Source organism: Panthera tigris, chromosome A2, assembly GCF_018350195.1.
Source record: "Panthera tigris isolate Pti1 chromosome A2, P.tigris_Pti1_mat1.1, whole genome shotgun sequence".
In the NCBI taxonomy this organism is placed as follows: domain Eukaryota; kingdom Metazoa; phylum Chordata; class Mammalia; order Carnivora; family Felidae; genus Panthera; species Panthera tigris.
The window spans coordinates 13,989,521-14,013,921 of NC_056661.1; the positions used below are offsets into that span (position 1 = coordinate 13,989,521).

General features: G+C 55.9%; 1 protein-coding gene and 1 non-coding gene across 11 annotated transcripts in view; both read left to right on the plus strand.

The window, feature by feature from the left end:
• Window positions 1-24,401, plus strand: part of CRTC1 (CREB regulated transcription coactivator 1) — a 71,338-nt gene that overhangs the window by 41,215 nt on the left and 5,722 nt on the right. For 3 of the 10 annotated variants that reach the window (XM_042978639.1, XM_042978643.1, XM_042978642.1), the window contains exons 2-12: window positions 832-948; window positions 2,142-2,189; window positions 3,715-3,852; window positions 4,854-4,915; window positions 6,699-6,793; window positions 8,795-8,880; window positions 12,869-12,909; window positions 13,396-13,616; window positions 18,339-18,472; window positions 21,473-21,784; window positions 23,974-24,078. In XM_042978639.1, the coding sequence (XP_042834573.1) occupies window positions 832-948; window positions 2,142-2,189; window positions 3,715-3,852; window positions 4,854-4,915; window positions 6,699-6,793; window positions 8,795-8,880; window positions 12,869-12,909; window positions 13,396-13,616; window positions 18,339-18,472; window positions 21,473-21,784; window positions 23,974-24,078 (1,359 nt within the window). The remainder of the gene's footprint in view (window positions 1-831; window positions 949-2,141; window positions 2,190-3,714; window positions 3,853-4,853; window positions 4,916-6,698; window positions 6,794-8,794; window positions 8,881-12,868; window positions 12,910-13,395; window positions 13,617-18,338; window positions 18,473-21,472; window positions 21,785-23,973; window positions 24,079-24,401) is intronic. The other 7 variants (XM_042978645.1, XM_042978647.1, XM_042978641.1 and 4 more) reach the window with 5 other exon arrangements.
• On the plus strand, window positions 9,066-9,167 carry LOC122236778. The gene has a single exon (XR_006215030.1). It is a non-coding gene; the product is annotated as a U6 spliceosomal RNA (small nuclear RNA).

The following is a 24,401-nucleotide window of genomic DNA, read 5'->3' on the forward strand; positions in this document are numbered from 1 at the left end:
GTGGAATCGGCTGTTTAAGGGAGACGAGGCCAGGTCCCAGCCTCACTCCGAGGCAGCCACGGCCGGCCAGGGGGCCGGGCCGCTGGTTCTGAGGTGTGGCCCAGTGGGACAGATCCCCACGTGAGTGACGGGTAGAGGCCCGTGCAGGCATTCGGCCATCCCAGATGAAGGCCCTCCACTGGCCCCAGCTCCGGCGAGGCCCGCGAGACAGGCAGATGGAGCCTGGGGGCTTGAGCAGGACCCCTTAGAACTCGGGCGGGGTCTGGCAGACCTGCTTGCCCTGTGTGTGCTGCCGGAGGGATCACACATCCTGCGCTTTGAAAGCCAGGGCTGTGCTTCTGAGACGGCCCCTCTGATTCAGGCCATTGGAAAGACAGTTTCTCCTGTGTCCGGGTGTCAATTCGCAGCCTCTGGCCCGCGCCCCGGGAATGCGGCCTTTGGCTGTGATGAGAAATGGCTCCCCTGGGTGGGTGAGGGGCCTCCTCCACAGGCTGTAGGCTCCAGATCTGCCCGATGCTCTCTTGCTCATTCACAAATCGTGCGAGTGAACCAGCAAGGTTCCCCAAGTTCATGGAGGCAGCCCCCCGCCCACAGGGCACGCTGCCCTACCTAGGGAGAGCTGCCTGGGGCATCCTGGGTTGCTGATTCTGCCATTTTGGGGGGAGAGACACCTGGCTCCTTTGAGTATCAGAGTCAGAGGGTCCCGCACCCTCCGCGACTGATGCCGTTGGCCCACCGCTTGGTTCCTTTCTGGGCCCCTGGGGTGGCGCTCCTCACGATTTGCACGGGTGGGCTTCCAGCCCCCACTGTAGCCGCGGCCTTCTTTTGCAGCTCCAGCTCCAGAAGTCTCAGTACCTGCAGCTGGGCCCAAGCCGTGGCCAGTACTATGGTGGGTCCCTGCCTAACGTGAACCAGATCGGGAGTGGCACCGTGGATCTGCCCTTCCAGGTGAGCCCCCACGCCCCCACACAGCCTCCCACCTGGCACGTGTCACATCTGGGCCCCACCCTGGTCACAGAGCAAGAAAGCATGTGTGTCGGCCGCAGTGGATAGCTGGGGTCACCAAATAATTGCCGCAGCCCGCCTCCCCCTGCCCCCACCTACTCTTTTCCTGTCCCCGAGATGGCCTGGCCCTTGCCTGTCCCCTGTCAGCAGAGCCCCCAGCAAGGCTGTGGTCTGGCCGAGAGTGTTTCGGCAGCCGCTACACCTGTTGGCCGGCTGTGCGGCATCGGGAACCGCTCGGGGCCTCTGGGGCTTGGCTCCATCCTGCCTCACTAATCCGCAAGCCCAGCAATTCTCAGAAGGAGGCCCTGTGGCCTGACCCCACTTGTCTGCGAACGTTTCTTGGCAGAGGCGCACACAACGCGGCTCCCGGAGGCCACACAGCCGCTGTGCACGTCCTTATCATAAATAATGAGAGATAAGGCCCATTGCCTGGGCTCAGGGCTGGCTTCTTACCCCAAGCTCTGCCCTGACCCTGGTCTGCAGGTGGAAGCAAGGGCAAGGTGGGCCTGGGAGCAGGGCCAAGAGCCGGGGCCATCCCCAGCTTGTCTGGGCTCTGTAGGGACAGGTCCATCAGACGGCCACACACCCGCCCCTTTGCTGGGACAGGGCCTCAGAAACAGCCACGTCTGTCCATGTGTTGACAGGCCAGGTGTAGCCAGACTCGTCCCTCATGGAGCTCAGTCCCCCACCCACCCGAGTCACTCCCCAGCTCCTACTTCTCCCACAACGCTGCTGGAGTGCAGCAGGGCACCTGGACTCAGGTTGGGTCCACCTGGCTCAGCTCTGCCTCCCCTGGGCACCTCGGAGCATGACCCTCCTCAGATGGCCTCCTCGCTGGAGCAGACACGTGGAGCCGTTGCGCTGATCCTGAACGTGCTCCAGGAGCCTGACCTCTTTGTCAAGGCCCTTCCTAGTTCGAGTTTTCTCCCCTCTTCCTGCCTCTCCTCTTCCTCTGTTTCCCCCATCCCCTTCTCCCTCGAGGAGAGCATCTCTCTGGGCAGCCCCCCAGTACGGCCCTGCCTAGGGCTGGCATAGAGCCCCCTCGGGCCAAGGGTATACTGGGGCCTGGCGGGCATCCCACTGGGGGGCCGGATGAGGCAGGAGTGTCTCAAAGTCTCGGTTCTTTGCATTTTCAGCCCAGCGGATATCTGGGGGAGGCCCTGGCAGCGGCTCCTGTCTCTCTGGTAAATGAGCCCCTGGGCTGAGGCCTCGGCGTCCCTGGCACGTGCGCGGGTGCTGGGTATCACTGCGTGGTCCCCCAGTGGCCTGGCGGGATGTGTCCTGTCCGCCAAACAGAAGTGGATCCACTCTGCACCTCCCCCTGCCCCGTATGGGGAAGTGCGTGTGGTTGTGTCGAGAGACCCCTGCCTGGGGGTTCCGAGCATGGGCATCAATGCTGCATGGTTCGTTCCTGTGACACATGCACAGTTACGTGTGTGTGGATCCTAGGTGCAGCCTGGTGAGCTGGGCTGTGGCCGGGCCCGAGCTTCTCTCTGCCTCTGGCTCTGCTTCAGCTGTCTTGGTTTCCCCTCTGGCCTTCTAGGCGTCTCTGGGAGGAGATGAACAGCCCCTGCCCTCTGTTGTTTGTGCCTGGATGGCAAGGTTCCCACCTTCCTTCGGCCACTGAAGTCTCTCAGGCCCAAGGCCCTTTGGCGGCAAAAAGTGTAAAAAGACCCAAGCTGGCAGGGTCCTTTCTGGGTCAGAGAGAGACAGGGGGCCCCAGACTCCAGGGAGAGCAGTCAGCCCTGAACACTGGCTCAGGCATTTGGACGGGTAGGGAAGAGCAGTGATTCCAGCCAGTGGCAGTCTTCCGGAAGGAAATTGCTTTTGCCTGGCTGCCCAGAGAAGACAGAAGGGCTCAAGGGCCAGATGGCCGGGTGGGGGGACCGGCTGCCTCCAGAGCTGGCTAAGATTGCCAGTCTCGCCCCAGTCAGGTGGTGAGGAGCCCCATGGCACCAGGGAAGGCAGGGAGCAGGCTCCCAGGGGCCCCAGGGGCATGGAGCTGGGAGAGAGAGCAGGGTCTGGCCGGGGGCCTCGTGCCAGCCCCAGGTGCTGGAAGGAAGCCCCTTCCACCAAGCCGTGGGCCAGGGCTCCGGAAAGTGCTTGCACTTGGCTCCAGTGGTAAAGGGATGAGGTGCTGGGGGAGGGCGAGTGGGGGCTTATCTCAATCAGAACCGGCCAGGGCTCAATAAGGAGCCTCTGGGGAGCCAGCACTTGGCCAGGTGGGCCCCTTGACGTCCTCGGCTGGAAGTCCTGGGGGCTGTCTCTTGGCAGGCCCCTCCGGGGATGACGTAGGTGGGGAGAGGAGGCCAGCCGGGCCCAGAGAGAGAAGGCGGAGGCCTGTCTGCACCTGGCGAGGCTGGGGGGCGCTTGGGCCGTCTGCACCCCTGGCACCCCAGCCGGCACCGGGCCCCGAGCTTGTGCTGCTCTGCCTGGCCCGTGCATGCCGGCCGCACTGCACGCCTGCCACCCGGCACCCAGGATCCCCAGCTCGCCCCTACCCTGGCAGTGCTAAAGGCTGGGGGCCCTGGCTGCAGGAGGAAGCCCGTCTGGGCTGCAGAGTGGTGACAAAGGGTGTCTCAGGAGTGGGGGGCCCTGAGGTCAGATCCTGGGGGCAGAGCTGGGTTGGATCTTAGGCCACAGCTGATAACTGTTTGGGTTTCTCTCTCTTTTCTGGTCTCCTTCTCCCCTACCCCTCCCCTCGCCCAGACACCCTTCCAGTCCTCGGGCCTGGACACCAGCCGAACCACCCGGCACCATGGGCTGGTGGACAGAGTATACCGAGAGCGTGGCCGGCTCGGCTCCCCACATCGCCGGCCCTTGTCAGTGGACAAACATGGACGGCAGATATCTTTTACCCAGAGGACGGGAGTGGGGGATGACTGCGGGACCCTGAGTCTAGCTGACTGAGCTGCCAGCTCTGGAGATGGAGTAAGGGCTGTCCCAGCCCTCCCAGGCAGCACCAGGAGAGGGCGCAGTTGCAGGGCCACCCTGGAGGAGGCAGGCAGTGTGGCTGGCTGAAGAGCCTGTGGCTGGGGGCTGGGGGGCACACAGGGAACGGGGACACAGGCTGCTGGAGCACGCAGCGTGAGGCGAGGATTGGGTAACGTGAGGTCGGACCACTCTATGTTGGACGTCTGTCTGGGCAGTGGAACCCAGAAAGGCTGTGAGCAGGGTGTCCACATGTTGGGGCCATGTGGAAGGCAGCCCAGCCCAGGCAGTGGGGCTGAGGGGGGTCTGAGCCAGACCCAGACCCATCCAAGGGAGGCTCCATCTGAAGACAGAGAATTCGCCTCTGCACCTTGGCCAAGCAGAGATCGTCAGGAGTTTCTCCCCCACCCCCTAAGACTTGGCCGCCCCTTGGTGCTTGGCCAGCCAGGCCCCCGCCCCCGACCATCACTGGAGTCTGAGTGGCTGCTCTCGGGACCCCCAGCATTCTAGAACAGAGAAGCCTGTTCTTTCCCGGTTCTCATTTCCGTGGCTGGGGCAGCCTGACCAGCTGGGCCTCAGACAGAGCCCTCGGGCCCCGGGAGCCGCCCTGTCAGCCTAGAATTAAGAGTCAAGACCCAGGTCAACTGAACCAGACTCCCCACTGCCCCCCATGGGCCCCAGTTTCACAGCCGAGGCCCCTCTTGGAAAGGGTGCAGCCTGCACGTGTGCTTGCAGGGGGTGAGTGCTGAGTGCTAGGTGGATAGGGCTGAACCCCGGGGGCTGCTCGCAGCCAGGCAGGAAAGGCCCCCGCCCTGCGGCCCCAGCTGTTCACAGGCTCCCAGCAGCCTGGCCACGAGGTTCCTGGGGCTCGGGGTGGGGCCTGAGCCAACAGCGCTGTCCCCTTAACTCACACTCAAGCGGACAGCTGCCCATACGGCACCGTGTACCTCTCGCCGCCCGCGGACACCAGCTGGAGAAGGTCAGTGACCCAGAGCCGGCCCTCAGCCCTCTTGTTGGAAACAAAAACAAACTTACATCATGCTTGTGCTTGGAAAACCAATATGCAGTCACTTTAAGATGACAAAACTAAGAAGTATCCAGAAGTTTCTAGAAATTAGCTCTATCCCTGTAACACCAAGGTCATAGCTTCAGAGTCTTCCAGGAATTTTTTTTCCTCCTTCCATGACTTTTTTTTTTCTTTCATAGACAGAGTTGAGATTACATTAGATATTCAGTGTTGTAACTTGCCTTTTTCCATTTAATACTATATTGAGTGGTTTCCCACATTGTTGAACAGTCATTGAAAATGTGATTATAAAAGTATTTTATATTTATTACCAGAAGATTAGGAATACACATAAATGGTACCTGAAAGAGGAAAAAAAATAATGTCCTCATCTGCAGAGGTCTAGAATAATAATACCATAGTTAATACCTATAATAAATAATGGGTGATAGGTGCACGCCAGTCTGAATACAATTATACCAGAGAAGTGTGTACTTAAAAATGGTTAAAATGGTAGATTTTGTGATATATATATCTATCTATATATATATATGAATGATTTCATTAAACAAAGACCAAAGTAAGCAAACTGTTAAAAAAAAAAAAAAGTATGAAATACGATATATAATGTAATGGGTAATTCAATAACGTAATTAGATTCCTACCAAGCATGTATTATATATCGGGCCATATTTCAACCGTCATATTCATTAAATAACATAAAACACACAGAGCTCTGTGGAGTAGGTGAGCTTTTATTCTCTGCGTTTTCAGTATAAAGAAACTGAGCACAGAGAGGTCAGAATGCTTGCTCAGGGACACACAGCTGGTAGGGGAGCCAGGATCCGGACCAGCCTCTCACTGTTGGGCTGGCCCCAGGGTCAGAGACTCAGCCAGCCTAGTCCTTTATAGCCTGCTCTTCTCCTTGAATCGTTTCCTCCATGTCACTCTCAGCGGCTGACATGTCCCTTTTGGATTCATGCTGCTCTTACTTCATCCCCAGAGTGCCAGCCATGTGGCTGGATCCACCTTTGCTCATCTGCTCAGCTCCCCGTGGGTGCCCACATTTTCCTGGGTGCCTGAGGGGGTCTTCTGGGGACTTTCTCTCCAGGCACCTGCAGCTGGCAGTACATTGAGTTACTCTGTCCCCAGTGCAGAAGGCAGGGCTCCTGGCAGCCTTTGGGCTGGTTGCCCCCCAAATATTGCCTCATGCCACCTCCCCTCCCCAGAGGCTGCATTCTTTCTGGGTCATTCTCTGAGCCTCGTATCACTGCCTCCCCTTCCTGCCTATTACCCCTGGTTTGTAACTGATTATCCTCGGGGGCAGGGTTGCCCATTGGTCTTTGTCACCAGAAGGAGACCCAGTGATGGCCTGGGGACTTGTACCCCCAAGACTGGGCCACTGTGGGACCGTTGGGCCCCCTCTCCAGAGAGTATCAACAGGAAGGCACTATCCTTTCCCTAAAGCTGAGAAGCCTACAGAGGGGATGGGGGTAGGGAGGAGCTGGTTAGGAACGGGGAGGGACGTCTCTGCTACAGCTTTTGTCTTCAACAGGCTTTGCAGATCAAAGTAACGGTCACTCCTGTGGTTCTTTTGAGAACAATGTCCTTAGGGTTTTATGCAGGTGCAACAGCTCACAAAAATGACCCACTATTCCCACCCTGTCCCATTGATCATGTCCTGGATAGAGTGGAGCCAGGACTGTCCCATCGTCCGCTTTGGGGCCAAGGCTCACTGTCTCTCTCCTCTCCTCAGGACCAATTCTGACTCTGCCCTGCACCAGAGCACAATGACACCCACCCAACCAGAGCCCTTTACGGGCGGGTCCCAGGATGCACACCAGAAAAGAGGTATTGACGGGCATCGTTCCTTGGGTCAGGCGAGTCCAGTGGGTGGCCCCTATGCTCCCAGAGGTCACAAGCTCAAAGATGGAGAGACCTGCAAAGGACGAGTCAGTGGGTGCTATGGGACAAGGGGAGGGGTGTGGAAACTTGTAGAGGTGGTGCTGCTTGATTTGGGTTTTCAAGAGTACCCAGGAATTTTCTAGGCAGAGAAAACAGCCTCTGCAAACACTCATGGATTCAGGCCATAGCCCCACAGATGGGGGCCTTACACGTTCTGTCAGTTGTAGTGGGCAGCAAGCCAAGCAGAAGGAGGCATTTATCAGCTCATGACCAAGGAGTCCGGAGCTAGAGAGGTTCGGCTTTAGGTGCAGCTCTATCCAGGGCTTCATACTTCCTGGCTTTGCTGCTCAGAACCCTCTTGATTCACCCAGAATGTGCCCATTCTGCCTACTGTGGGTGGGAAAGGGGCTGCTGCTTTCCCACCTCTTCCCCAGGCTCCTCTCTGACCGAGCCATGCATACACCCCTGGGGCAGATCGGTGCCTAGGCCCCTGGTCTCTCCTCAGGGAGAGCTGGGCACTGGGGCAGTGTCCCCAGGACCTTCTAGGACGATGCATGCCATCTGAAAAACTGGGGCACCATCACCTAAAGAGAAGGACAGTGCTGTGTGGCCAGCCTCAGGAAACCCCAGCAGGCTTGATCTGCCCAGAGGCACTGAAACCAGAGAATTGATCACGTACAGTTAAGGTCCAAACACCCATTTTGGAGTAGCATTGCGCTGTGTGAACGTGTAAACATACCAGGGAGCTTCTGCTATAGAGTAAGGATTATCAACCAGAATTTCGCCCCTTGGGGGGGGGGGGGTCTCCGCATGCCATCTTCCTGGGATCCCTGTTCATCAGACAGCAAAGGTGAAATTGCAGAAGGAACTGTCTCTATAATAAAAGTGAGGATTCCAAATGTCCGGGGGTGAAGAGAACAGGGCATCTGGTGTTCCACTCCTGTTCCCAATGTTGGAAGCTGTTCCTGAAGGGGCTGTCTCCTTGGTGGGTTCCCCAGGAAAATGGGACTTTCAGGGTAGGCTCTCCAGGGCAAGTGTCATCTCTTGGGACTCTGTGACCATGGAAAGGAGCTGCAACCCAGGAGGCCCTTGGCAGCTCAGAGTCCAGTTGTCCTTGGCCTGGGGAGAGGGGAGACATGTTACCTGCCCCTGTTTCTCCACGAGGGGCCCAAGAAGTGATGGGGGCAGGAGGGAGGGAGGTGGTTAGCCTGGCTTCCCTCCCACCCCCCCACAGTTCAGTCTCTCTGGTTTTTAAGAAGGAGGAGTTGACCCATCTGGCTGTGTTCAGTATGGCTCTATTAAAAGTGAAAGACTGAACTTCCAATAGGTGTAAAGAAGCTGGGTCTCATAAAGAAAGTGTTTAATCTCACCTTAACCAAAAGGTCCTAAGAAAGGGGCCTTCAGGCACAGCTGGTTCCAGGGCCTTAAATGATGCCCATCCAGTCCTTCAGACCTTCCCTGCCCTCCTCTCCTCCTCTGGGGCTGGCTGGCATTGCAACTAATTCATGAGGCCACAGCTACCATGAGTAGACCAGCCAGCCCCGGCTCATATTGAGCAGCATGGCTTAGGATGCAGGTGACCACAAAGAGGCAGGTAGGGTGAGGAGGCCGGGAGAAATTCTCTGCTGTTCTCTGCAACCTGAGGCCTCCAGGACCTGCCATGGGAGGCAGAATTGATACATGTCCTCAGCTCCAGAGCTCCCGTTTTCATTTCTTTTTGAATCACAGGGTCTCTGGCTTGTTTTTTGTTTTTCAAGTGTTTTTTGTTTTGTTTTGAATGAAACCCTTTTTTGTACTCTAGTGCAGTCCCCAGAAGTTACTGTTGGGGCAGTTACACTTGTGTCATGGTTATGACCCTGTGTGTGTCAGGGAAGCTCCCCACTTTGGTGCCACATAGCTTCAAAGTGAAAAGGTTCTGATTTTCTTTCTCTTCCCACCCCACCCCAGTCTTACTATTAACAGTCCCAGGAATGGAGGAAACCACATCGGAGACAGATAAGAATCTTCCCAAGCAAGCATGGGATACCAAGAAGGTAAGAGTCTAAGGGCTTTCAAAAACGGTTTTCCTTCTTGATCTTTTTTTTAATAGCCTAGCCAAAGGTAGAGAAATAGCACACCTTCCCTGAAGTGTGAACCTCACTCAGATTTGACCAGGCCTGCCATTAGTGTTAAATAGACCTGCTATACTGGTCAGAAGCCATGAAGAATTAAAACCCATGTTCACTGTGGCAGCACATATACTAAAATTGGAACCATAGAGAGCTTAGCATGGCCTCTGCACAAGAATGACACGCAGATTCATGAAGTGCGCCGTATTTTTATGTATGGCGTTGGCTGTGAACTAGACTTACTGTGGCGATCATTTCACAGTACATACAAATAGTGAACCTATTTGTCCAAGTCTGTGAAGATGCTCAGGGTTTAGAACCTATACCTCCTAATTCTTAGCCTGTGATCTTTCTGCTAACCCACAGTATTGGGTAATTGTCATTGTTTATACATGGTTACAGTCATCCTTAAACTTCCATTAAGTCTACTTGGAATTTCCAGTTGAGTTGAAATCTCTGTATTACCTCCAGGTCCAGAAACAAATTTCCCAACAACCTACAAAATGTCTAGTGGTAAGATAGAATTTGTGCCATGAGTACAAATTTCAAAGAATTTGAATAGAACAAAATACACTTAACACCAAATCTGTTTTGAATATTAAAAAAAAAAACAACAACAAAAAACTAAAACCCATTGCTGGTCAGGGTGTGGTGAAAGGGGCAGCAACATGCATTGCTCATCCCCCCCAGGAAATCGTAGGGAGGTGACAAATGAACAAACAGCGATGTGTTCCTCAAAGGCAGATGTTCAGAACTTTCGAAATCAACTGGAAACAACTTGAATGTTCGACAGTAAGGGGGTCTTATAAGGAAAGCATCCTCAGTCCCCCGTGCGGAAAGTTCCGCACATGGTGAGTTGGGATTTTTGAAGGAATTTTAAAGGCATGAGTGACACTCATGATGGTACCGTTCTGTGGAAAGAACAGGATAAAGCATAAAACATTTCAAGATAGACAGGCACACCTCATTCTATTGCGCTTTGCTTTATTGTGCTGCGTTTTTTTTTACAAATTGAAGGTTTGTGGCAACCCCGTGTTGAGCAAGAATATCAGTACCATTGTCCCAACAGCATTTGCTCACTTTGTGTCTCTGTGTCACATTCTGGTAATTCTTGCAATTGTTCATATTTTTTCATTATTTGTTATGTGACGTTTGATTAATGATCACCACTCAAGGTTCAGATGATTAGCATTTTTAGAAATAATTTTTTTAACTCTTTTTTTTTTTTTTTTTTTTTTGAGAGAGAGAGAGGGTGCAAGTGAACAAGGGGCAGAGAGAGAGAAGTGGGGCTCACCGGGGCTCCAACTCATGAACTGTAAGATCATGACCTGAGCCAAAGTCAGATGCTTAACAACTGAGCTACTCAGGCACCCAACTGTTTTGTTTTGTTTTGTTTTTTTTAATTTATTCACTTTGAGAGAGAACATGAGCAGGGGAGAGGCAGAGAGAGGGAGAGAGAGAATCCCAAGCAGGCACTCCAGTCTCAGAGAGAGGGAGAGAGAGAATCCCAAGCAGGCACTCCAGTCTCAGCGCAGAGCCTGATGCAGGGCTCAAACTCATAAACTGTGAGATCATGACCCGAGCTGAAACCCAGAGTTGGATGCTTAACTGACTGAGCCACCCAGGCACCCCAGTGAAGTATTTTTTAAGTTTATTTATTTATTTTGAGAGAAAGAGGGAGGGAAGGAGGGAGGGAGGGAGGGAGGGAGAGAGAGAGAGAGAGAGAGAGAGAGAGAGAGAGAGGGAGAGAACATGAGTGGGGGAAGGGCAGAGAGAAAGGAAAGAGAATCCCAAGCAGGCTCTGTGCTGTCAGGCCTATGTGGGGCTCGATCTCACAAACCATGAGATCATGACCTGAGCCAAAATCAAGAGTCCGTTACTTAATCAGCTGAGCCACCCAGACGCCCCAGCAGTAAAGTATTTTAATTAAAGACACATAACTTGTTTTTTTAAAACACTGTCATTGCATACTTACACTGCAGGATAGTGTAAACATAACTTCTTTGTGCACTGGGAAACCAAAAAATTCATTTGACTTGCTTTACTGTGATACTTGCTTTATTGGGGTGTTCTGGAACTGAAGCTGCAGTATCTCCAAGGTATGCCAGGGTGTACACACAGATGCCTGGGTGTGATAGGACCAGTCCCAGGGGAGACGTGCAAACGGGGCGTGTCCCCTCGAGTGTCAGGTGCGGGCGCCATTGTCAGCCCTTTATTCATGTCTGCATGTTCCAGTTTTGCACAAAGAAGGCATAGGATTTTCATATTCAGGGGGGAAAAAATAATTCAAAAAGAATTCTAACAACCCGAACAAAATCGGGAAGCCACTGAAACACCTAGTCGCAGAGAGGTGAGTGGGTAAAGAAAGACATCAGGGTTACAAGCAGCCGAATGTGCTGCTGAACCATGAAGACAGGGAAGATGGTGGGGGTTGGTGCAAACACACTCGACATCCTGGGAGTGAGAAAAGAGGGCGGCAGAGCCCAGCATCATGGCTAAACTTTTAACTAGCACGCAAAATGATGTGGCTGCAAGGATGTCAGTAAAGGAATTCCACTGGATTTGTGGGGAGTGGGGTGGGCGGGGGGGGGGGGCAATGATGGGTGAATTTTTAATAGTGTTTAGAAATCCACTGTTATCTCCATAATGTTCGTGGAATGCTTTTGAAAGGTTATTTAGAAAGTCATTGTCATCACGCTTTGAAAAAATCCGGTAATGAAGCAAGTGTTTACTCACAGAATTAAGGAGCCAGTGGCCAAGTACAAACCTGTCCCTCTGGCATTTTCTGCAGAGGCTTAATGCTGCTGGTCGCACACCACCCCTCAGGGTCCCCAGTCACTGTGGGGCCCCCCCCAGCCCCTCCCCCACCACACACACTGGGTGTGCATACGGAGTCTACAGCTCTCCGCCAGTGCATCCACCTTCTTATCTGATAATCCCTAAAGAACACATCAGCCTGAGGGCCTGTGAGGTGGATGGAGAATGAGGGAAGGTGACACAGCCAGAGCCCTCTGTCAGCACGCGGGCTCTGTCCGGTCATGTCTGCTGCCATCCGGCGGGTTTCCTCCTTTGTCCTTGAATGAGAGTCTAGGGGCTCTGCCTAGAGCCTACAGTTCTCGGCTGGCATAGTGGCCCCAGCTCGAAGAGGAGGAAACCAGCCAGGGTCCTGCTGCCAACAGGGTTTCCCTGGGACCCCCTTCCCAGCCCCACAGGGCAGGCAAAGTCTTCATCCTCAGGTGGTGGCTGCGTGGGAGCACGCACAGCACCACGGTCCCTGTGGGAGCCATAGCTGAGGGACCACAGGAAGGTGGGTCAGCTAGGGGCATGGGGAGCGCCCTCTGTGTGTTCATGGTGCCCAATCTGAGTCTCTTCATGCTGCCCCACATGATGTACTTTACTGCCGTAGACAAGTGGATGCTGAGCAGAGGTGGCCCCTGCCCCGGGATCCCCTCCCACTCTGATCCAGGAATGGAATGGGGGATTGGTTTGGGGTGCCCACGTTTCCAGTGGCTCCACTGCTGAGGTGGTGCCTGGGGTTTTCAGGTGTGTAGACCGGACAAACCACCGTCTTCCCCAAATGCCTGCTGACAAGGGACCATGTCACTCCTCTGCTGTGCCCACCTTATGGGCAGACAGCTAGGCTTGGATGTGCCTGCTTGCCACCAAGGGCAGGGGCTGGAGGTGGGGGCTGTAGAGACCCCTCTGCACATAACTCTTGGTTTTGCCCCTGGGCATGTCTGGGACAGGCCCCTCTGCCTTTGAGGTTGCCTGGTTCTGGTTTGTGAGACGTTCCAGGACCTGATAAACTCCCTTCTTGCTGAGCGTCTCCGGCCCTTGTGGCATGGTCAGCCATGCCCCGAGGAGCCACAGCACGCCAGGAGGCCCGCTCAGTGTCCGCTGTCTTCTCTTTCAGACGGGGTCCAGGCCCAAGTCCTGCGAGGTCCCCGGGATCAAGTAAGTCTCAGCAGGGCCCACCCTGCATGCCCAGGGCTGTCAGGGCCGCTCAGATGACCCCAGGGCTTCCCGTCCGCTAGCTCACAGGCTGCAAGTCCTGACAAGAGGGGCGCCCCGCCACTGGCCGCCAGTCAACAAGCCTCACAGGGGGCGGGGGGGACATGGGGCCCTGCTCCCCTTCCCTGCCTGAGGTGGCCGAGCCCCGCCCCCACCACCCCTGCTCAGCTCCAGCTTGCCCGCTCCTCAGACACCCCCCGTCCCTGAGCTGCAGGAGGACCCTTATCGCAGCCTCCTATCCTGCATAGATAGGTAGGCTGCTTCCTAAGGTCCCGTTGGAGGTGTAGGCTGACGGTCATTTTCTGAGCATGGCAGCGCCTGATCTTTTTGCACCAGTCTCCCCCGACACCTCGCTCCCCCGCCACAGCTTCTGGGGAAGAATGGGCCAGCGAGAGCTCACCTCCCCCCTCTGTCTGGCCTTCCCCCCAGCATCTTTCCATCCGCTGACCAGGAAAACACTACAGCCCTGATCCCCGCCACCCACAACACAGGGGGCTCCCTGCCCGACCTGACCAACATACACTTCCCCTCCCCCCTCCCGACCCCACTGGACCCTGAGGAGCCCACCTTCCCCGCGCTCAGCAGCTCCAGCAGCACCGGCAACCTCGCGGCCAACCTGACTCATCTGGGCATCGGTGGCGCCAACCAGGGTAAGGCCAGGCCAGAAGGCGGGACAACTTCCTTCCCTGGCAGAGCTGAACACCTAGTGAGGACAACGCACGGGTTTGGATAAAGATTTGGCAGGGTGACATCCAAAATGCTGGGCATGGAGTGGGAGGCAGAACCTACCACAGGGGCTGGGCTTTCCCAGTATCGCCCAGGAAAGGCATCCCAGGCAGAGGGCACGGCTTTGGTGAAGGCCTGGAGGTGGGAAAACTCAGCGGTGTCCCCAGGGATCAGACAGTGGTTCTGAGGGTGTACTGGGGGCTTCAGAGAGTCTGGGTGAGTCCAGAACATTCTAGGAGGGGAGCCCCCAAGAGTTTGACCCGGCCGGGGTGTGCCGGGCTTTCCCCCCACCTCTCCTTGTCCTCAGCTCTTTGTGGAGGGCCAGGACCAGTCCTGACCTGCTCCCCCCACACTCCACCTGCTTGGGACACTCCAGTCCAGGCCACATTCATGGGGACATCCCATGGGCCCCTCATCTCCCAGTGCTGCCCAACCCTGCTTCCCTGGGGACGAGCAGCATGGTTTCCCAGTGGCTTGCCTCTTCTCTTCTCTTGCCTGCCCTGACCTGTTGATGCATCCCGTCAGCCCCACCATTGGGACCTGGGCCAACCCGGACCTTCTCTACCTTACATGGCCTCCACCTGCCTGCCCACCTCCCCCCCCACCAGCTCTCAGCCTCTTCTCAGCCAGGATGGCCATCACCTCATGGCTCTCGTCTGCTCAGGATCTTGCACGGGTCCTCAGTTCCCTCCCAGTGAAAACCTGAGACCCCTAGGGCCCAGGAGATCAACTACAGTTCACCCTCCGACTTTGTCTCCCGCCCCCCGCCCCCACCATCTCCTCTCTGGCCAGTGAGCTCACCTCAGGGCCTTGGCATGTGCCACCTCTCTTCCACAGACCTCTTCCTCCAGGTGGCTGCAGGACCCCTCGCCCACCCCATCCCTGCTCACACCTCTTCTCGATGAGCCATCGTGGCCCCCTGCCCACACTCTCACCTCCAGCCTCTCACTCTTGCTTTTCTTCATTTACCCTGCTGCTGTTGAGTCACTACTTTGCTCTCATCTGTTCCCTGGGCCAGGCCTGGCTCTCCCACGTCCCCACTATGACCCGCATGTCCCCAGTGTGATTCTTGCACCCATGTTGACTGTGGGATGTGTGGGTTTGCATCCAGGGAGGACACAAGGCAGCCCCAGCAGCCTCATGGTGGGATGGGCAGAATGTGGACCCCTCTGTGAGTCCACACATGTCAGGACTTGGTGACCGGTGAGAGCGCTATCTTGCTGCCCTGCATCCTGCCCAGGAGCCGATGCTCGCCCAGTCCATCTGCCTGTCTTACCTCTGTCCCAAGCGTAGTGGGCAGCACCATGCAGGGTTTTCTGAGAGAGAATCACACGCTCTAATTCACATTTGCCACAGCCCTTCTAACCACCCAGGGAGAATAGGCTATCAGGAGGGGTGCCAGTGGCAGGGCAGGGCCCCACTGAACACTGTAGAGAGACTTCCAGGTGAAGTTGTCTGGCCCACGTTACGGGGAACAGAGGCACCTGAGCCGGAGTTGTTCCGGCCTTTGGTGCTGACAGGATCAGAGGCAGGTGAGGGGTGTTACGGACAGTGCAAGTGTTCCTAGGTTTCCAGACTAGGAAATAGAGGCCAGAACAGTGAAAAGCGGGGCAGGACCCTGGCCTAAGAGCATTGAGGCTCTGTTCTTGCGTGTATATACCTGGCCCCGTGCCCACCGAGGCTCAGCCGCTAGGCAGAGGGCGTCAGCTTCCACTGTCCCCCCACCCCCGGGACAAAGTGAGCAGATTCAGGGGAGCCTGAGACCCATGGCCCCCTGAGAGGTGGGTGGGCAGGGAGGGTCCACACAGGCCTATGCAAAGCAAGAAATCAGCAGGTTGGCTCTGGGGACACTGGAGGGGCCCCCTTTTGTAGGCACCACTGTTTCCTGGTCCCCCCTTTTCTCCTCACGTCTTGCTGTGGCCTCCAGAGCACCACCCCCTCCTCCAGAGGGTCCTTGGCAGCCCCCCAGCACCCGCCCAGGAGCTGTGCACCTCCAGCCCATGCCGAGTCTAAACAAGCACAGGAAAACACAACACATGTGAAAGCCATAGACGCGAGAACAAGCGCAGACCCCGAGCGTGGGGCCCAGACCCTGGCCCGCCTGGCTGGGAGAGTCAGCCCAGTAATGTCTGACATGTGTTCGGTTGTTTGCGAACCTGCCGCTCTAGCTGCTCGCCTGGCAGGGGCTCCGCTTTCTGGGCGCATTTTAAATCAAGCCGAGCCGCTGGCCCCTGGCACACGTGGAGATGGCCCCCCCAGCCCACCCGCCAGTTGGAACGTGAGCCCCTCGAGGAAGAATGGGAGGCTTCTGCCTCCAAGGAGACAGCGGCCCCTCTCGTTCTCTTAAACATTTGCTGAGGTCGTTTTCCTGGTCGTTGGCCAGAACCTGGAGGAGGGCAGGCCCGGGTCCTCCTTCCTGGCACAGCTCCAAGGCCTGCCAGCCCCGCATACGAGGCTTGCGTGCCTCTGGCTGGGCCCCTGCCACCTGGCCTGCCCTCCCCTGGCAGCTCTCCCTGCCCGCCCCAGACTTCCCTTCCAGCTGGCCTCACTCCTTTTCCCAAAGGTGATCCAGGTTGCCAAAAGGAATTCAACAGCAAGGCGTCCGTCCGCCCTCCCAGCCCAACTGGCCTCTCCTGGGGTGGTGGCCGCCCAGTGTGAGACCAGGAGCTCACTCTGCAGCCCAGCGGAGGATTAAAAACTCCCTTGTGCTCAAGATAGACAGAGGCTGGCAACCCAAGCACCAAATCCAGCCTACCGGTGTGTTTTGTCTGGCCCGTGATTGCATGCGTGATGCTTTGAATCAACATCTGAAAATCAGGAGAATGTGTGTAAAACTCTAGACTTCTGGCTTCTCTTGAAGAATCAGAAGGCCCAGCAGTGGTGGGTCAAGTTCGTATGCCACAGGCCCCTCCTGCCCCTGTTGCCCCACTGACCCTCTCTTGGTATTTGCCTCTGCTGCTCACTGAGCCCTGACGTCTGCTCCCTGGGTGTTGAGTGCTCACAACCCGAAGGATGTCAGAGACAGTGGATGCTCAGAGAAGAGGAGGGAGCAGCCTGTGGTCCCGACTCTGTGTTCCCTGACTAGGCATCTCCCGGACTCTTCCTGCTCAGGCTTCTTGTCCGCGCCCCCCTTGATGCTGCTGGGTTTGCAGCAGCTTGATTCTGGGGCCCGAGTTCTGTGTATAACTTGGAACCCGGGGTTCTGCCTTGGGAGCACTCTGCCAGGCCCTCCTGCAGTGCACGGCTAAGTGGAGCTGCCAGGGCGACTGAGGGGAAGTGCAGGCGTGACCGGGCTTGCCTCGCACAGATGACACAGCCAGTGAGCAGCTGCCCTGGGCGGAGAGAAGGCCGCCCGTCATCTCCCCTCAGTGTGTGCTGGGCGCATTCCCACTGGCCTGTGAACCTGCCATCTCACCTGCTGGACCGAGGTTAATCTGACGGCCCTCGGCAGAATGGGGCCAGCTACCCCAGGTGAGTCAGGCTTCTACACCACCGGCCTTGACTACAGGCCAGACTGTCTTGAGAGCCTGCTCCCAACCTCATTAGGGCCTCACAGTGAACTCTTGAGGGTGGCTGTTATCGTTTCCATCGCAAGGACAAGGAGACCGACTGGGAGATCAAGCCAATCCCCCAGGGTTCCTGCAAGCATCAGGAGGTCTCTCCCTGGCACCGTGCCCCAGGATAACCCAGCAGGCCCCATCTGCTTCCATACTGAACTTGACCTCACTCAGCTCCTTCACAACAGACACATCCAGGGATGGGATTCCGGGGGGAGGGGGCCAGGGTGACGGAAGGGGCAACACGGAGCCCTCCTGACAGGAGCTCGATCGGGAGCAAGGGTGTTGGAAGTGGAGAGAGAGTAACTGAGTTTCTAGGTTGGGCAGCCCAGCAGGGCTGATGGTCCAGCATGGAGAGCACATGAGGTGAGAGGAGAAGGTTGTGGACATGAGATGGGGGAGGGGCTGCCAGATACACGGGTCTGGGGCTGAAAGGAGATCTGGCTGAAGGAATAGTTCGTTACAGGGTGGTACAATTTTGAGAGCATGAGGCTGTAGAGGAAACTGCAGCCTCTGGGCAGGACCAGCTTGCTTGAAGCTAACCAAAACCCAAGCCAGTTTAGGCAAAAAAGGGGAACCGATTATCTCCCAAAACCAGGAAGCACCACTGTGGCTGGATCTAGAGCTCAGGTGCTGCCTCTCCTCAGCCCCTGATTCTCCAGCTGGCTCTTCCCTTTGCGGCCATATGGTGCTCTCCTCACACAGCTCCAGACCTCCCTTCTCGGAGTTCCATCAGAAGTCCCAGGGCAGGCTCTCATTGGGCCAGTCTGGTCACATGTCCATCTGGGGGCCAATCATGTGGTGGTGCAGAGGCAGGGAAGTGCTGATTGGCAGGGCCTGTGGGACACGTCCCTGGGAGGGATGGCAGGATCAGTGGGATAGTGCTAGCCAGCATGGGGATGGAGCAGGAAAGAGAACAGAGTCTACACAGGTATTGGGGCCTTGGAGGGGGGCACCCTGGGTTTGGTGATTAGGACACAATGGATTCTGTCTGAGTGATTGGGCTGCTCCCAGCAGTGACCAAGGTGTGTGAGCAGCCCTCTGGAGGCCAGAGTCATGCCCACCCTTCTCTCCTGTTCTCCCTTTCAGGAATGAGCACGCCAGGCTCCTCACCACAGCACCGTCCAGCTGGCGTCAGCCCGTTGTCCCTGAACACCGAGGCAAGGAGACAGCAGGCCCAGCAGGTGTCGCCCACCCTCTCCCAGCTGTCACCCATCACTCAGGTGTGAGGGCGTGGTGGGGTGGGGCGGGGAGGCGTGGCCTGCTCTGCCCCTCAGGGAGGCCTCCCTCTCCTTCCAGGGGCCTATAGAACCTTGAAGACAAACGTTCCCAACATTTCTGGCTATTTGTCAAAATTTCAAGCGCGTGAAAATGTTTTAAGTACTGGCCTGGAGTCTCTTGTAGCTGTCATGGGCAGATTTGTGTGACTGGGTGTCCTTCTTTATGTCACTTCCCCTTCTTGAGGATCTGGTTGAATTTCTCCAAAATGAGATGTTCAGAGAGGTTTTTTGTTTTCTCAGTTTACCATAATTTTGTTTCCTCTGCTTTTTTTGGTAGCTCGTATGTGTCTAGGAATTGGTCTCTTTCATCTAGATTGTACAGTGTGCTGTCATATGATCATTCAGAGCACTCCTAATTCTGTTCTTTGAAGTGGGTAGTAATGTTCCCACTTTTGTTTCTGGTTTCAGTAATTTGATTCTTCTCTTTTTTACTTAGTCAATTTAGGGCCTTTATGGCCCTAAGTTAGGAAGCAATCCCTCCTCTTTTGTTTCTTTGGAAGCATTTGAGAAACGCTGGTGTGGATTCTTTAAATATTTGGTGGAATTCACCAGCAAAGCCCCTGGGTCTTAGCCTGTCCTTGTTGGGAAATTTGAGGGTTTTTTTTTTAAGTTTTAACTTAAATTCCAGGTAGGTAACGTACAGTGTAACATTAGTTTCAGGTGTATGATATAGTGATATAGCATTCCGTACATCACCCGCTGCTCATCACAAGTGCACGTCTTCATCGCCATCACCTATTTCCCCCGTCCCCCGATCTGCCTTCCCTCTGGCAACCATCAGTGTGTTCTTCTCTGTGGCTAACAGTTGGTTTCTTGGTTTCTCTCTCTCTTCTTTTTTTCCTTTGCTCGTTTGTTTTGTTTCTTAAATCCCACGTATGAGTGAAATCGTATGGTATTTGTCTTTCTCTGACTTATTTCACTTAGCGTGATACTCTCTAGTTCCATCCGTGTCATTGCAGATGGCAAGATCTCATTCTTTCTTTAAATTTATTTTTACTTATTTATTTATATTTCATTTTTTGAGAGAGAGAGAGATTGCTTGAGCGGGGGTTGGGGGTGGGGGAGAGAATCCCAAGCAGGCTCCATGCTAAGCATCACAGGGCTCAATCCTGTGACCCTGGGATCATGACCTGAGTCGAAATTAAGAGTTGGCCACTCAACCAGCTGAGCCACCCAGGTGCCCCAAGATTTCATTCTTTTTTATGACTGAATAGTATTCCTTTTTTTTTTTTTTTTTAAGTTTTTAAATTTATTTTGAGAGAAAGAGACAGAGAGAGAGAATCCCAAGCAGGCTCCACACTGTCAACCTGGAGCTTGACTTGGGGCATAAGCCCACGAACTGTGAGATCATGACCTGAGCCAAAATCAGGAGTCAGATGCTTAACCCACTGAGACACCGAGGAGCCCCCACATCTTCTTTATCCATTTATCAATCAGTGGATACTTGGGCCACTTCCATAATTTGGCTATTGTAAATAATGCTGCTGTAAACACTGGGGTGCATGTATCCCTTTGAATTAGTATTTTTGTATCCTTTGGCTAAATACCTAGTAGTGGGATTGCTGGATTGTAGGGTAGTTAGTTCTATTTTTAACTTTTTGAGGAAACTCCGTATTGCTCTCTAGAGTGGCTGCACCAGTTTTCATTTCTGTCATCAGTGCAGGAGGATTCCCCTTTGTCTACATCCTTGCCAACACTTGTTGTTTCTTGTGTGGTTAATTTTAGCCATTCTGACAGGTGTGAGGTGATAGATTTGCATTTCCCTGATGATGAGTGATGTTGGGCATCTTTTCATGTGTCTTTTGTCCATCTGTATGTCTTTGGAAAACTGTCTATGCATGTCTTCTGCCCATTTTTTAATTGGATTATTTGGTTTTGGGGTGTTGAATTTTGTAAGTTCTTTATATATTCTGGATACTAACCCTTTATTGGGTATGTGATTTCCAAATATTTTCCATTGGGAGGTTTTTGATGACTGATTCAATCTCCTTTCTTGCTATATAGGTCTATTCAGATTTTCTATTTCTTCTTGGATCAGTTTTGGTAGTTTGTGTGTTTCCAGGAATTTGTCCGTTTCGCCTGTTTTTTTAAAAATCCCTAATAGGTAATATTTTTGTTGTCTGTTTTTTAACATAACCTCAATGGCACTATCTACCTATAACACAACTGATAAGCATACCTTCCACTGCCTGGCCTCAGCCCGTTCCCCTCTGTGTCTCCCGCCTGCTTGTTCAGATCAGGATCCAGACAGAGCCATGGGTAGCTTCTGGCAATGTGTCTTCAGTCTCTCGATCTGTGACCCCTGTGCCTTCTCCCTTAGACCTGCCTGCCTTTTCTGGAAACTGTTTTTTGTTCATGTAACCGCCACTTATTAGAGGCTGGGCCTTCTGTTCTCTGTTATATCCTGTAGCTCCTGGTCACATCCAACCTCCCTCAGAGGGCAGGAGCCCCAGCCTGCCCCAGGAACTGTCCATATAGACTCACAAATGTTGAAAACTTCCCTCTAACCAGGAAAAATTTCTCTTTCCAACCCCAAGAAGGCCTGAGCTGATAATTACTGAGTGGCCACACCACCATCTCCATCACCCAGAGTGGTCTAGGCACAGGCTGCCTGCTGGGTTGCCGGAGTGTGGAGCCCTGAGCCTGAGCGGGTATGCAAGGCAGTGCCCGCCTCTCGGTGTGTGGCAAAGGAAAGGCTCGTTGGGCGCAGGGCACAAACAGCTGGATTAGAAGCCCAGGTCCTGTCCAGGTGCAGCCTAACCCTCTGTGGCCCTGGGAAAGGCCTATCCTCTCTAGGGGGTCCAAGGTCTGGATGTCTCTTTGTTTATCCATAACATCTTTGCTGAGCATGCCAGGCCATGGGGCCCCCCTGGGGACCAGGTACTCATAGTCTGGCCTCTTCTGCCCAGTGGCCTCCCACGTGACGCCCTCCTCTTCCCCCAGGCTGTGGCCATGGATGCCCTGTCTCTGGAGCAGCAGCTGCCCTACGCCTTCTTCACCCAGGCGGGCTCCCAGCAGCCACCACCGCCACAGCCACAGCCCCCTCCACCACCACCACCTGCGTCCCAGCAGCAGCCGCCCCCGCCACCCCCACAGGTGCCCGTCGGCCTCCCCCCAGGCGGCCCCCTGATGCCAAGCGCCAGCCTGACGCGGGGGCCCCAGCTGCCCCCGCTCGCGGTCACGGTACCGTCCTCTCTCCCCCAGTCCCCCCCAGAGAACCCGGGCCAGCCGCCAATGGGGATCGACATCACCTCGGTAAGCCTAAGATGGGGTCGTGTGGGGCCTGGCTTGGTTGGGGGGGGGGGGCGGCTCATGGATCCCAGGGGCTGTGGGAGACCCTCATTGGGCTCCCAAGGCCCAAAGACTCAGGTGAGGAGGCTGAAGCCTCCTCAAGGCTCCCCTTCAAGACCAGCTTGGCCAGGGGTCAGGGCTGAAGCAAGCACTGCCGGGCCAAGGTTGTCATGCCTTGTACCGATGGGGAAGCTGAGACACAAGCAGGGATCATTTGTCCCAAACTTCACCCAAGATGGACTATACTGTGTCTGACCGCAAAGCCTCTCCCATGCCCTTTGATGCCCAGTACTTGAACCCTTCCCATCCAAAAACGGCTCCCTTGGGGGCAGGGAGGACACAGAACTCTCAGGGCCTGGGGAACAGACTGCTGGGACTTAGAAGGACAGAGTTGAACTTGGAGGAGAAGGGATGAATCCAGCCCTGTGGTTCATGCAGCACAGTGCCCTGGGCCAGAGACGTGCAGTTTAGACCATGGGACTCCCTGCTTGGGGCCTGGGGTCCTACAGCTCAGACCATGGGACCCTTTGCCTGGACCTGGGCTCAGGGTAATGGGTGCTTGATTTCGACCTCTGCACCCCCAAACCTTCTCGAGTGTTCAGACTTTCACCTTGGTTGCCCTGGTGGGAAGGGAGTGGTCTCGGCTATCTTTGACTATATTTAGAGCAATAGGGACTACGTTTAGGGTACAGCAAGCCCTCTCCACTCAGCCCTTGGCTGCCAACCCCAAGATAAATGTCATCAAAACATGATGTGCTCTGCAGAGACTAGGCCCCCTGAGCTGGGTGGGGTAGGTGGAGAGAGACCTGTTTCCAAGCTGCTCTGACCCCTCAGAGGGCAAACCCCAGGGGTCCCCCAGACAAGAATGTGCACAAGCCTTTTCTTTGTCAGAAACATGGCTGGTGTGGGGGCAGCTCTGATGGCGGAGCCTGCTTGGAGTACCTCATTCCCTGACGCCCTCCAGCGGTGATGCCTCACTTTTGAGCTGGGCAGACAATGGAGGCAGGGATGTCTGGGCCAGGTGCACAGATGTTACCCCTCCACCCCCGGGGCTCTCTGTTGCCTTGCGCCCCTTGGGGGCAAGGGCTCTGGTTGCCTCTTTCTTGAGTTCGTGCAGCCTCCAATGAGCAAGGAGAACATCCCTCTGGACAGTTTCCTCTTTCCAACTCTGAGAAGGCCCGAACCGGTCATTGCCAAGTGACCGTGCTGGCGCCTCCCACACTGATACCTTGCCAGTTGTGCCCCCGTGCCCCTCCCAGGCTCAACCCCTATTCCAGACTACTCAGAACAGGCCACTGAGGAAATGGAGGAGACCGAGCATTTATGGGGCCCTGGGCTGGTCAGCCGGGCCTCAGTGAACAACATGCACAGGAAGTCAGGGAGCTTGCCCAGAGGCACACAGCAGGTCCTGGGTGGACTGGGACCAGAGCAGGGGCTAAATCCAGGTCCTGCCCCAGTCCGTCCTGCCCCAGCCCGTCCTGCCCCTGGTGAGAAGCTAAGGCCCTCTGTCCTTCAGGTGAGGAGGTGGCCGCCCCTGGGAGGTCTCTGGACAGCAAATGCATCAGGCTCGTCCCAAGCGGTGCCGGTGTAATGACTGCCGGGTACCAGACGTCTTGCAGTGTGCCCCGCATGGCCTTGTTTGTCGGTCCCACCACCCCTCGAGGTGGGCAGGCTGTGCTGTTGCCCAGAGTCGGCAGCAGAAGGCGGCGGCTGCCTGCCCGGCCCTGGGCCTTGTGTTGCCCACGTGCGTGTGGGTGTGTCTGTGTGTACACAGGTATGGCTGTGTGCACACGTGTGTATGTGGGTGCGGGTGTGTGTTCGTGTGGGTGCTCTGAAGCCTGCCAAGCTAAGGTGGACCCCTCCGCCCCCCCCCCCCGACGGTCCTCCGGCGCAATTCCGTGAAGCTGGGTTCTCTGACCACGCCCCCCCCGCCCCCGCCCCCCCCAGCCTCCGGGAGCTGGGTTTGGAGACACGTGCCCGAAAGGCCCCGGGCTCCGACAGGGCGCAGGGACCCGCACCACTTGCAGGTGCTCCTGGTACCGTGCTCACCCGCTGGGCGGGGGGTCTTCGGGGGGATGCTCGGCGGGGAACGGCCAGTCCCAGGAAGCCAGGCCCGGGGCCCCTCGCGCGTCCTGACCTGTCTGTCGTCGCAGGCGCCGGCTCTGCAGCAGTACCGCACTAGTGCCGGCTCCCCGGCTAACCAGTCTCCCACCTCACCTGTCTCCAATCAAGGCTTCTCCCCCGGGAGCTCCCCGCAAGTAAGGGACACCGCCTCCCCCCCTCCCGGCACCCCGCGCCCCAGCGTTGCTTCGCGCCCCCCCCCCCCCCGCGTCCCCCACCATCTGTGCCTCGCTCCATCCCATCTCGTCCACTCCGCTGGGGCGGGGAGGAGAAGGCGCCGCCCCACCAGGCCCGGCTCAGGAGCTGCCACGTTCCCGCCGTGTCTTTGTGGCCGGTGCGGAGCCCGAGCTGGAGGCGGTGGGCTCTTCACCTGCCTTCGTGACCTCGGTGTTGGCCACACCCCCAGGCTTCTTGCCAGGGTCACCCCGGGGTCCCACAGCCTGTGCACACATCCCCACGC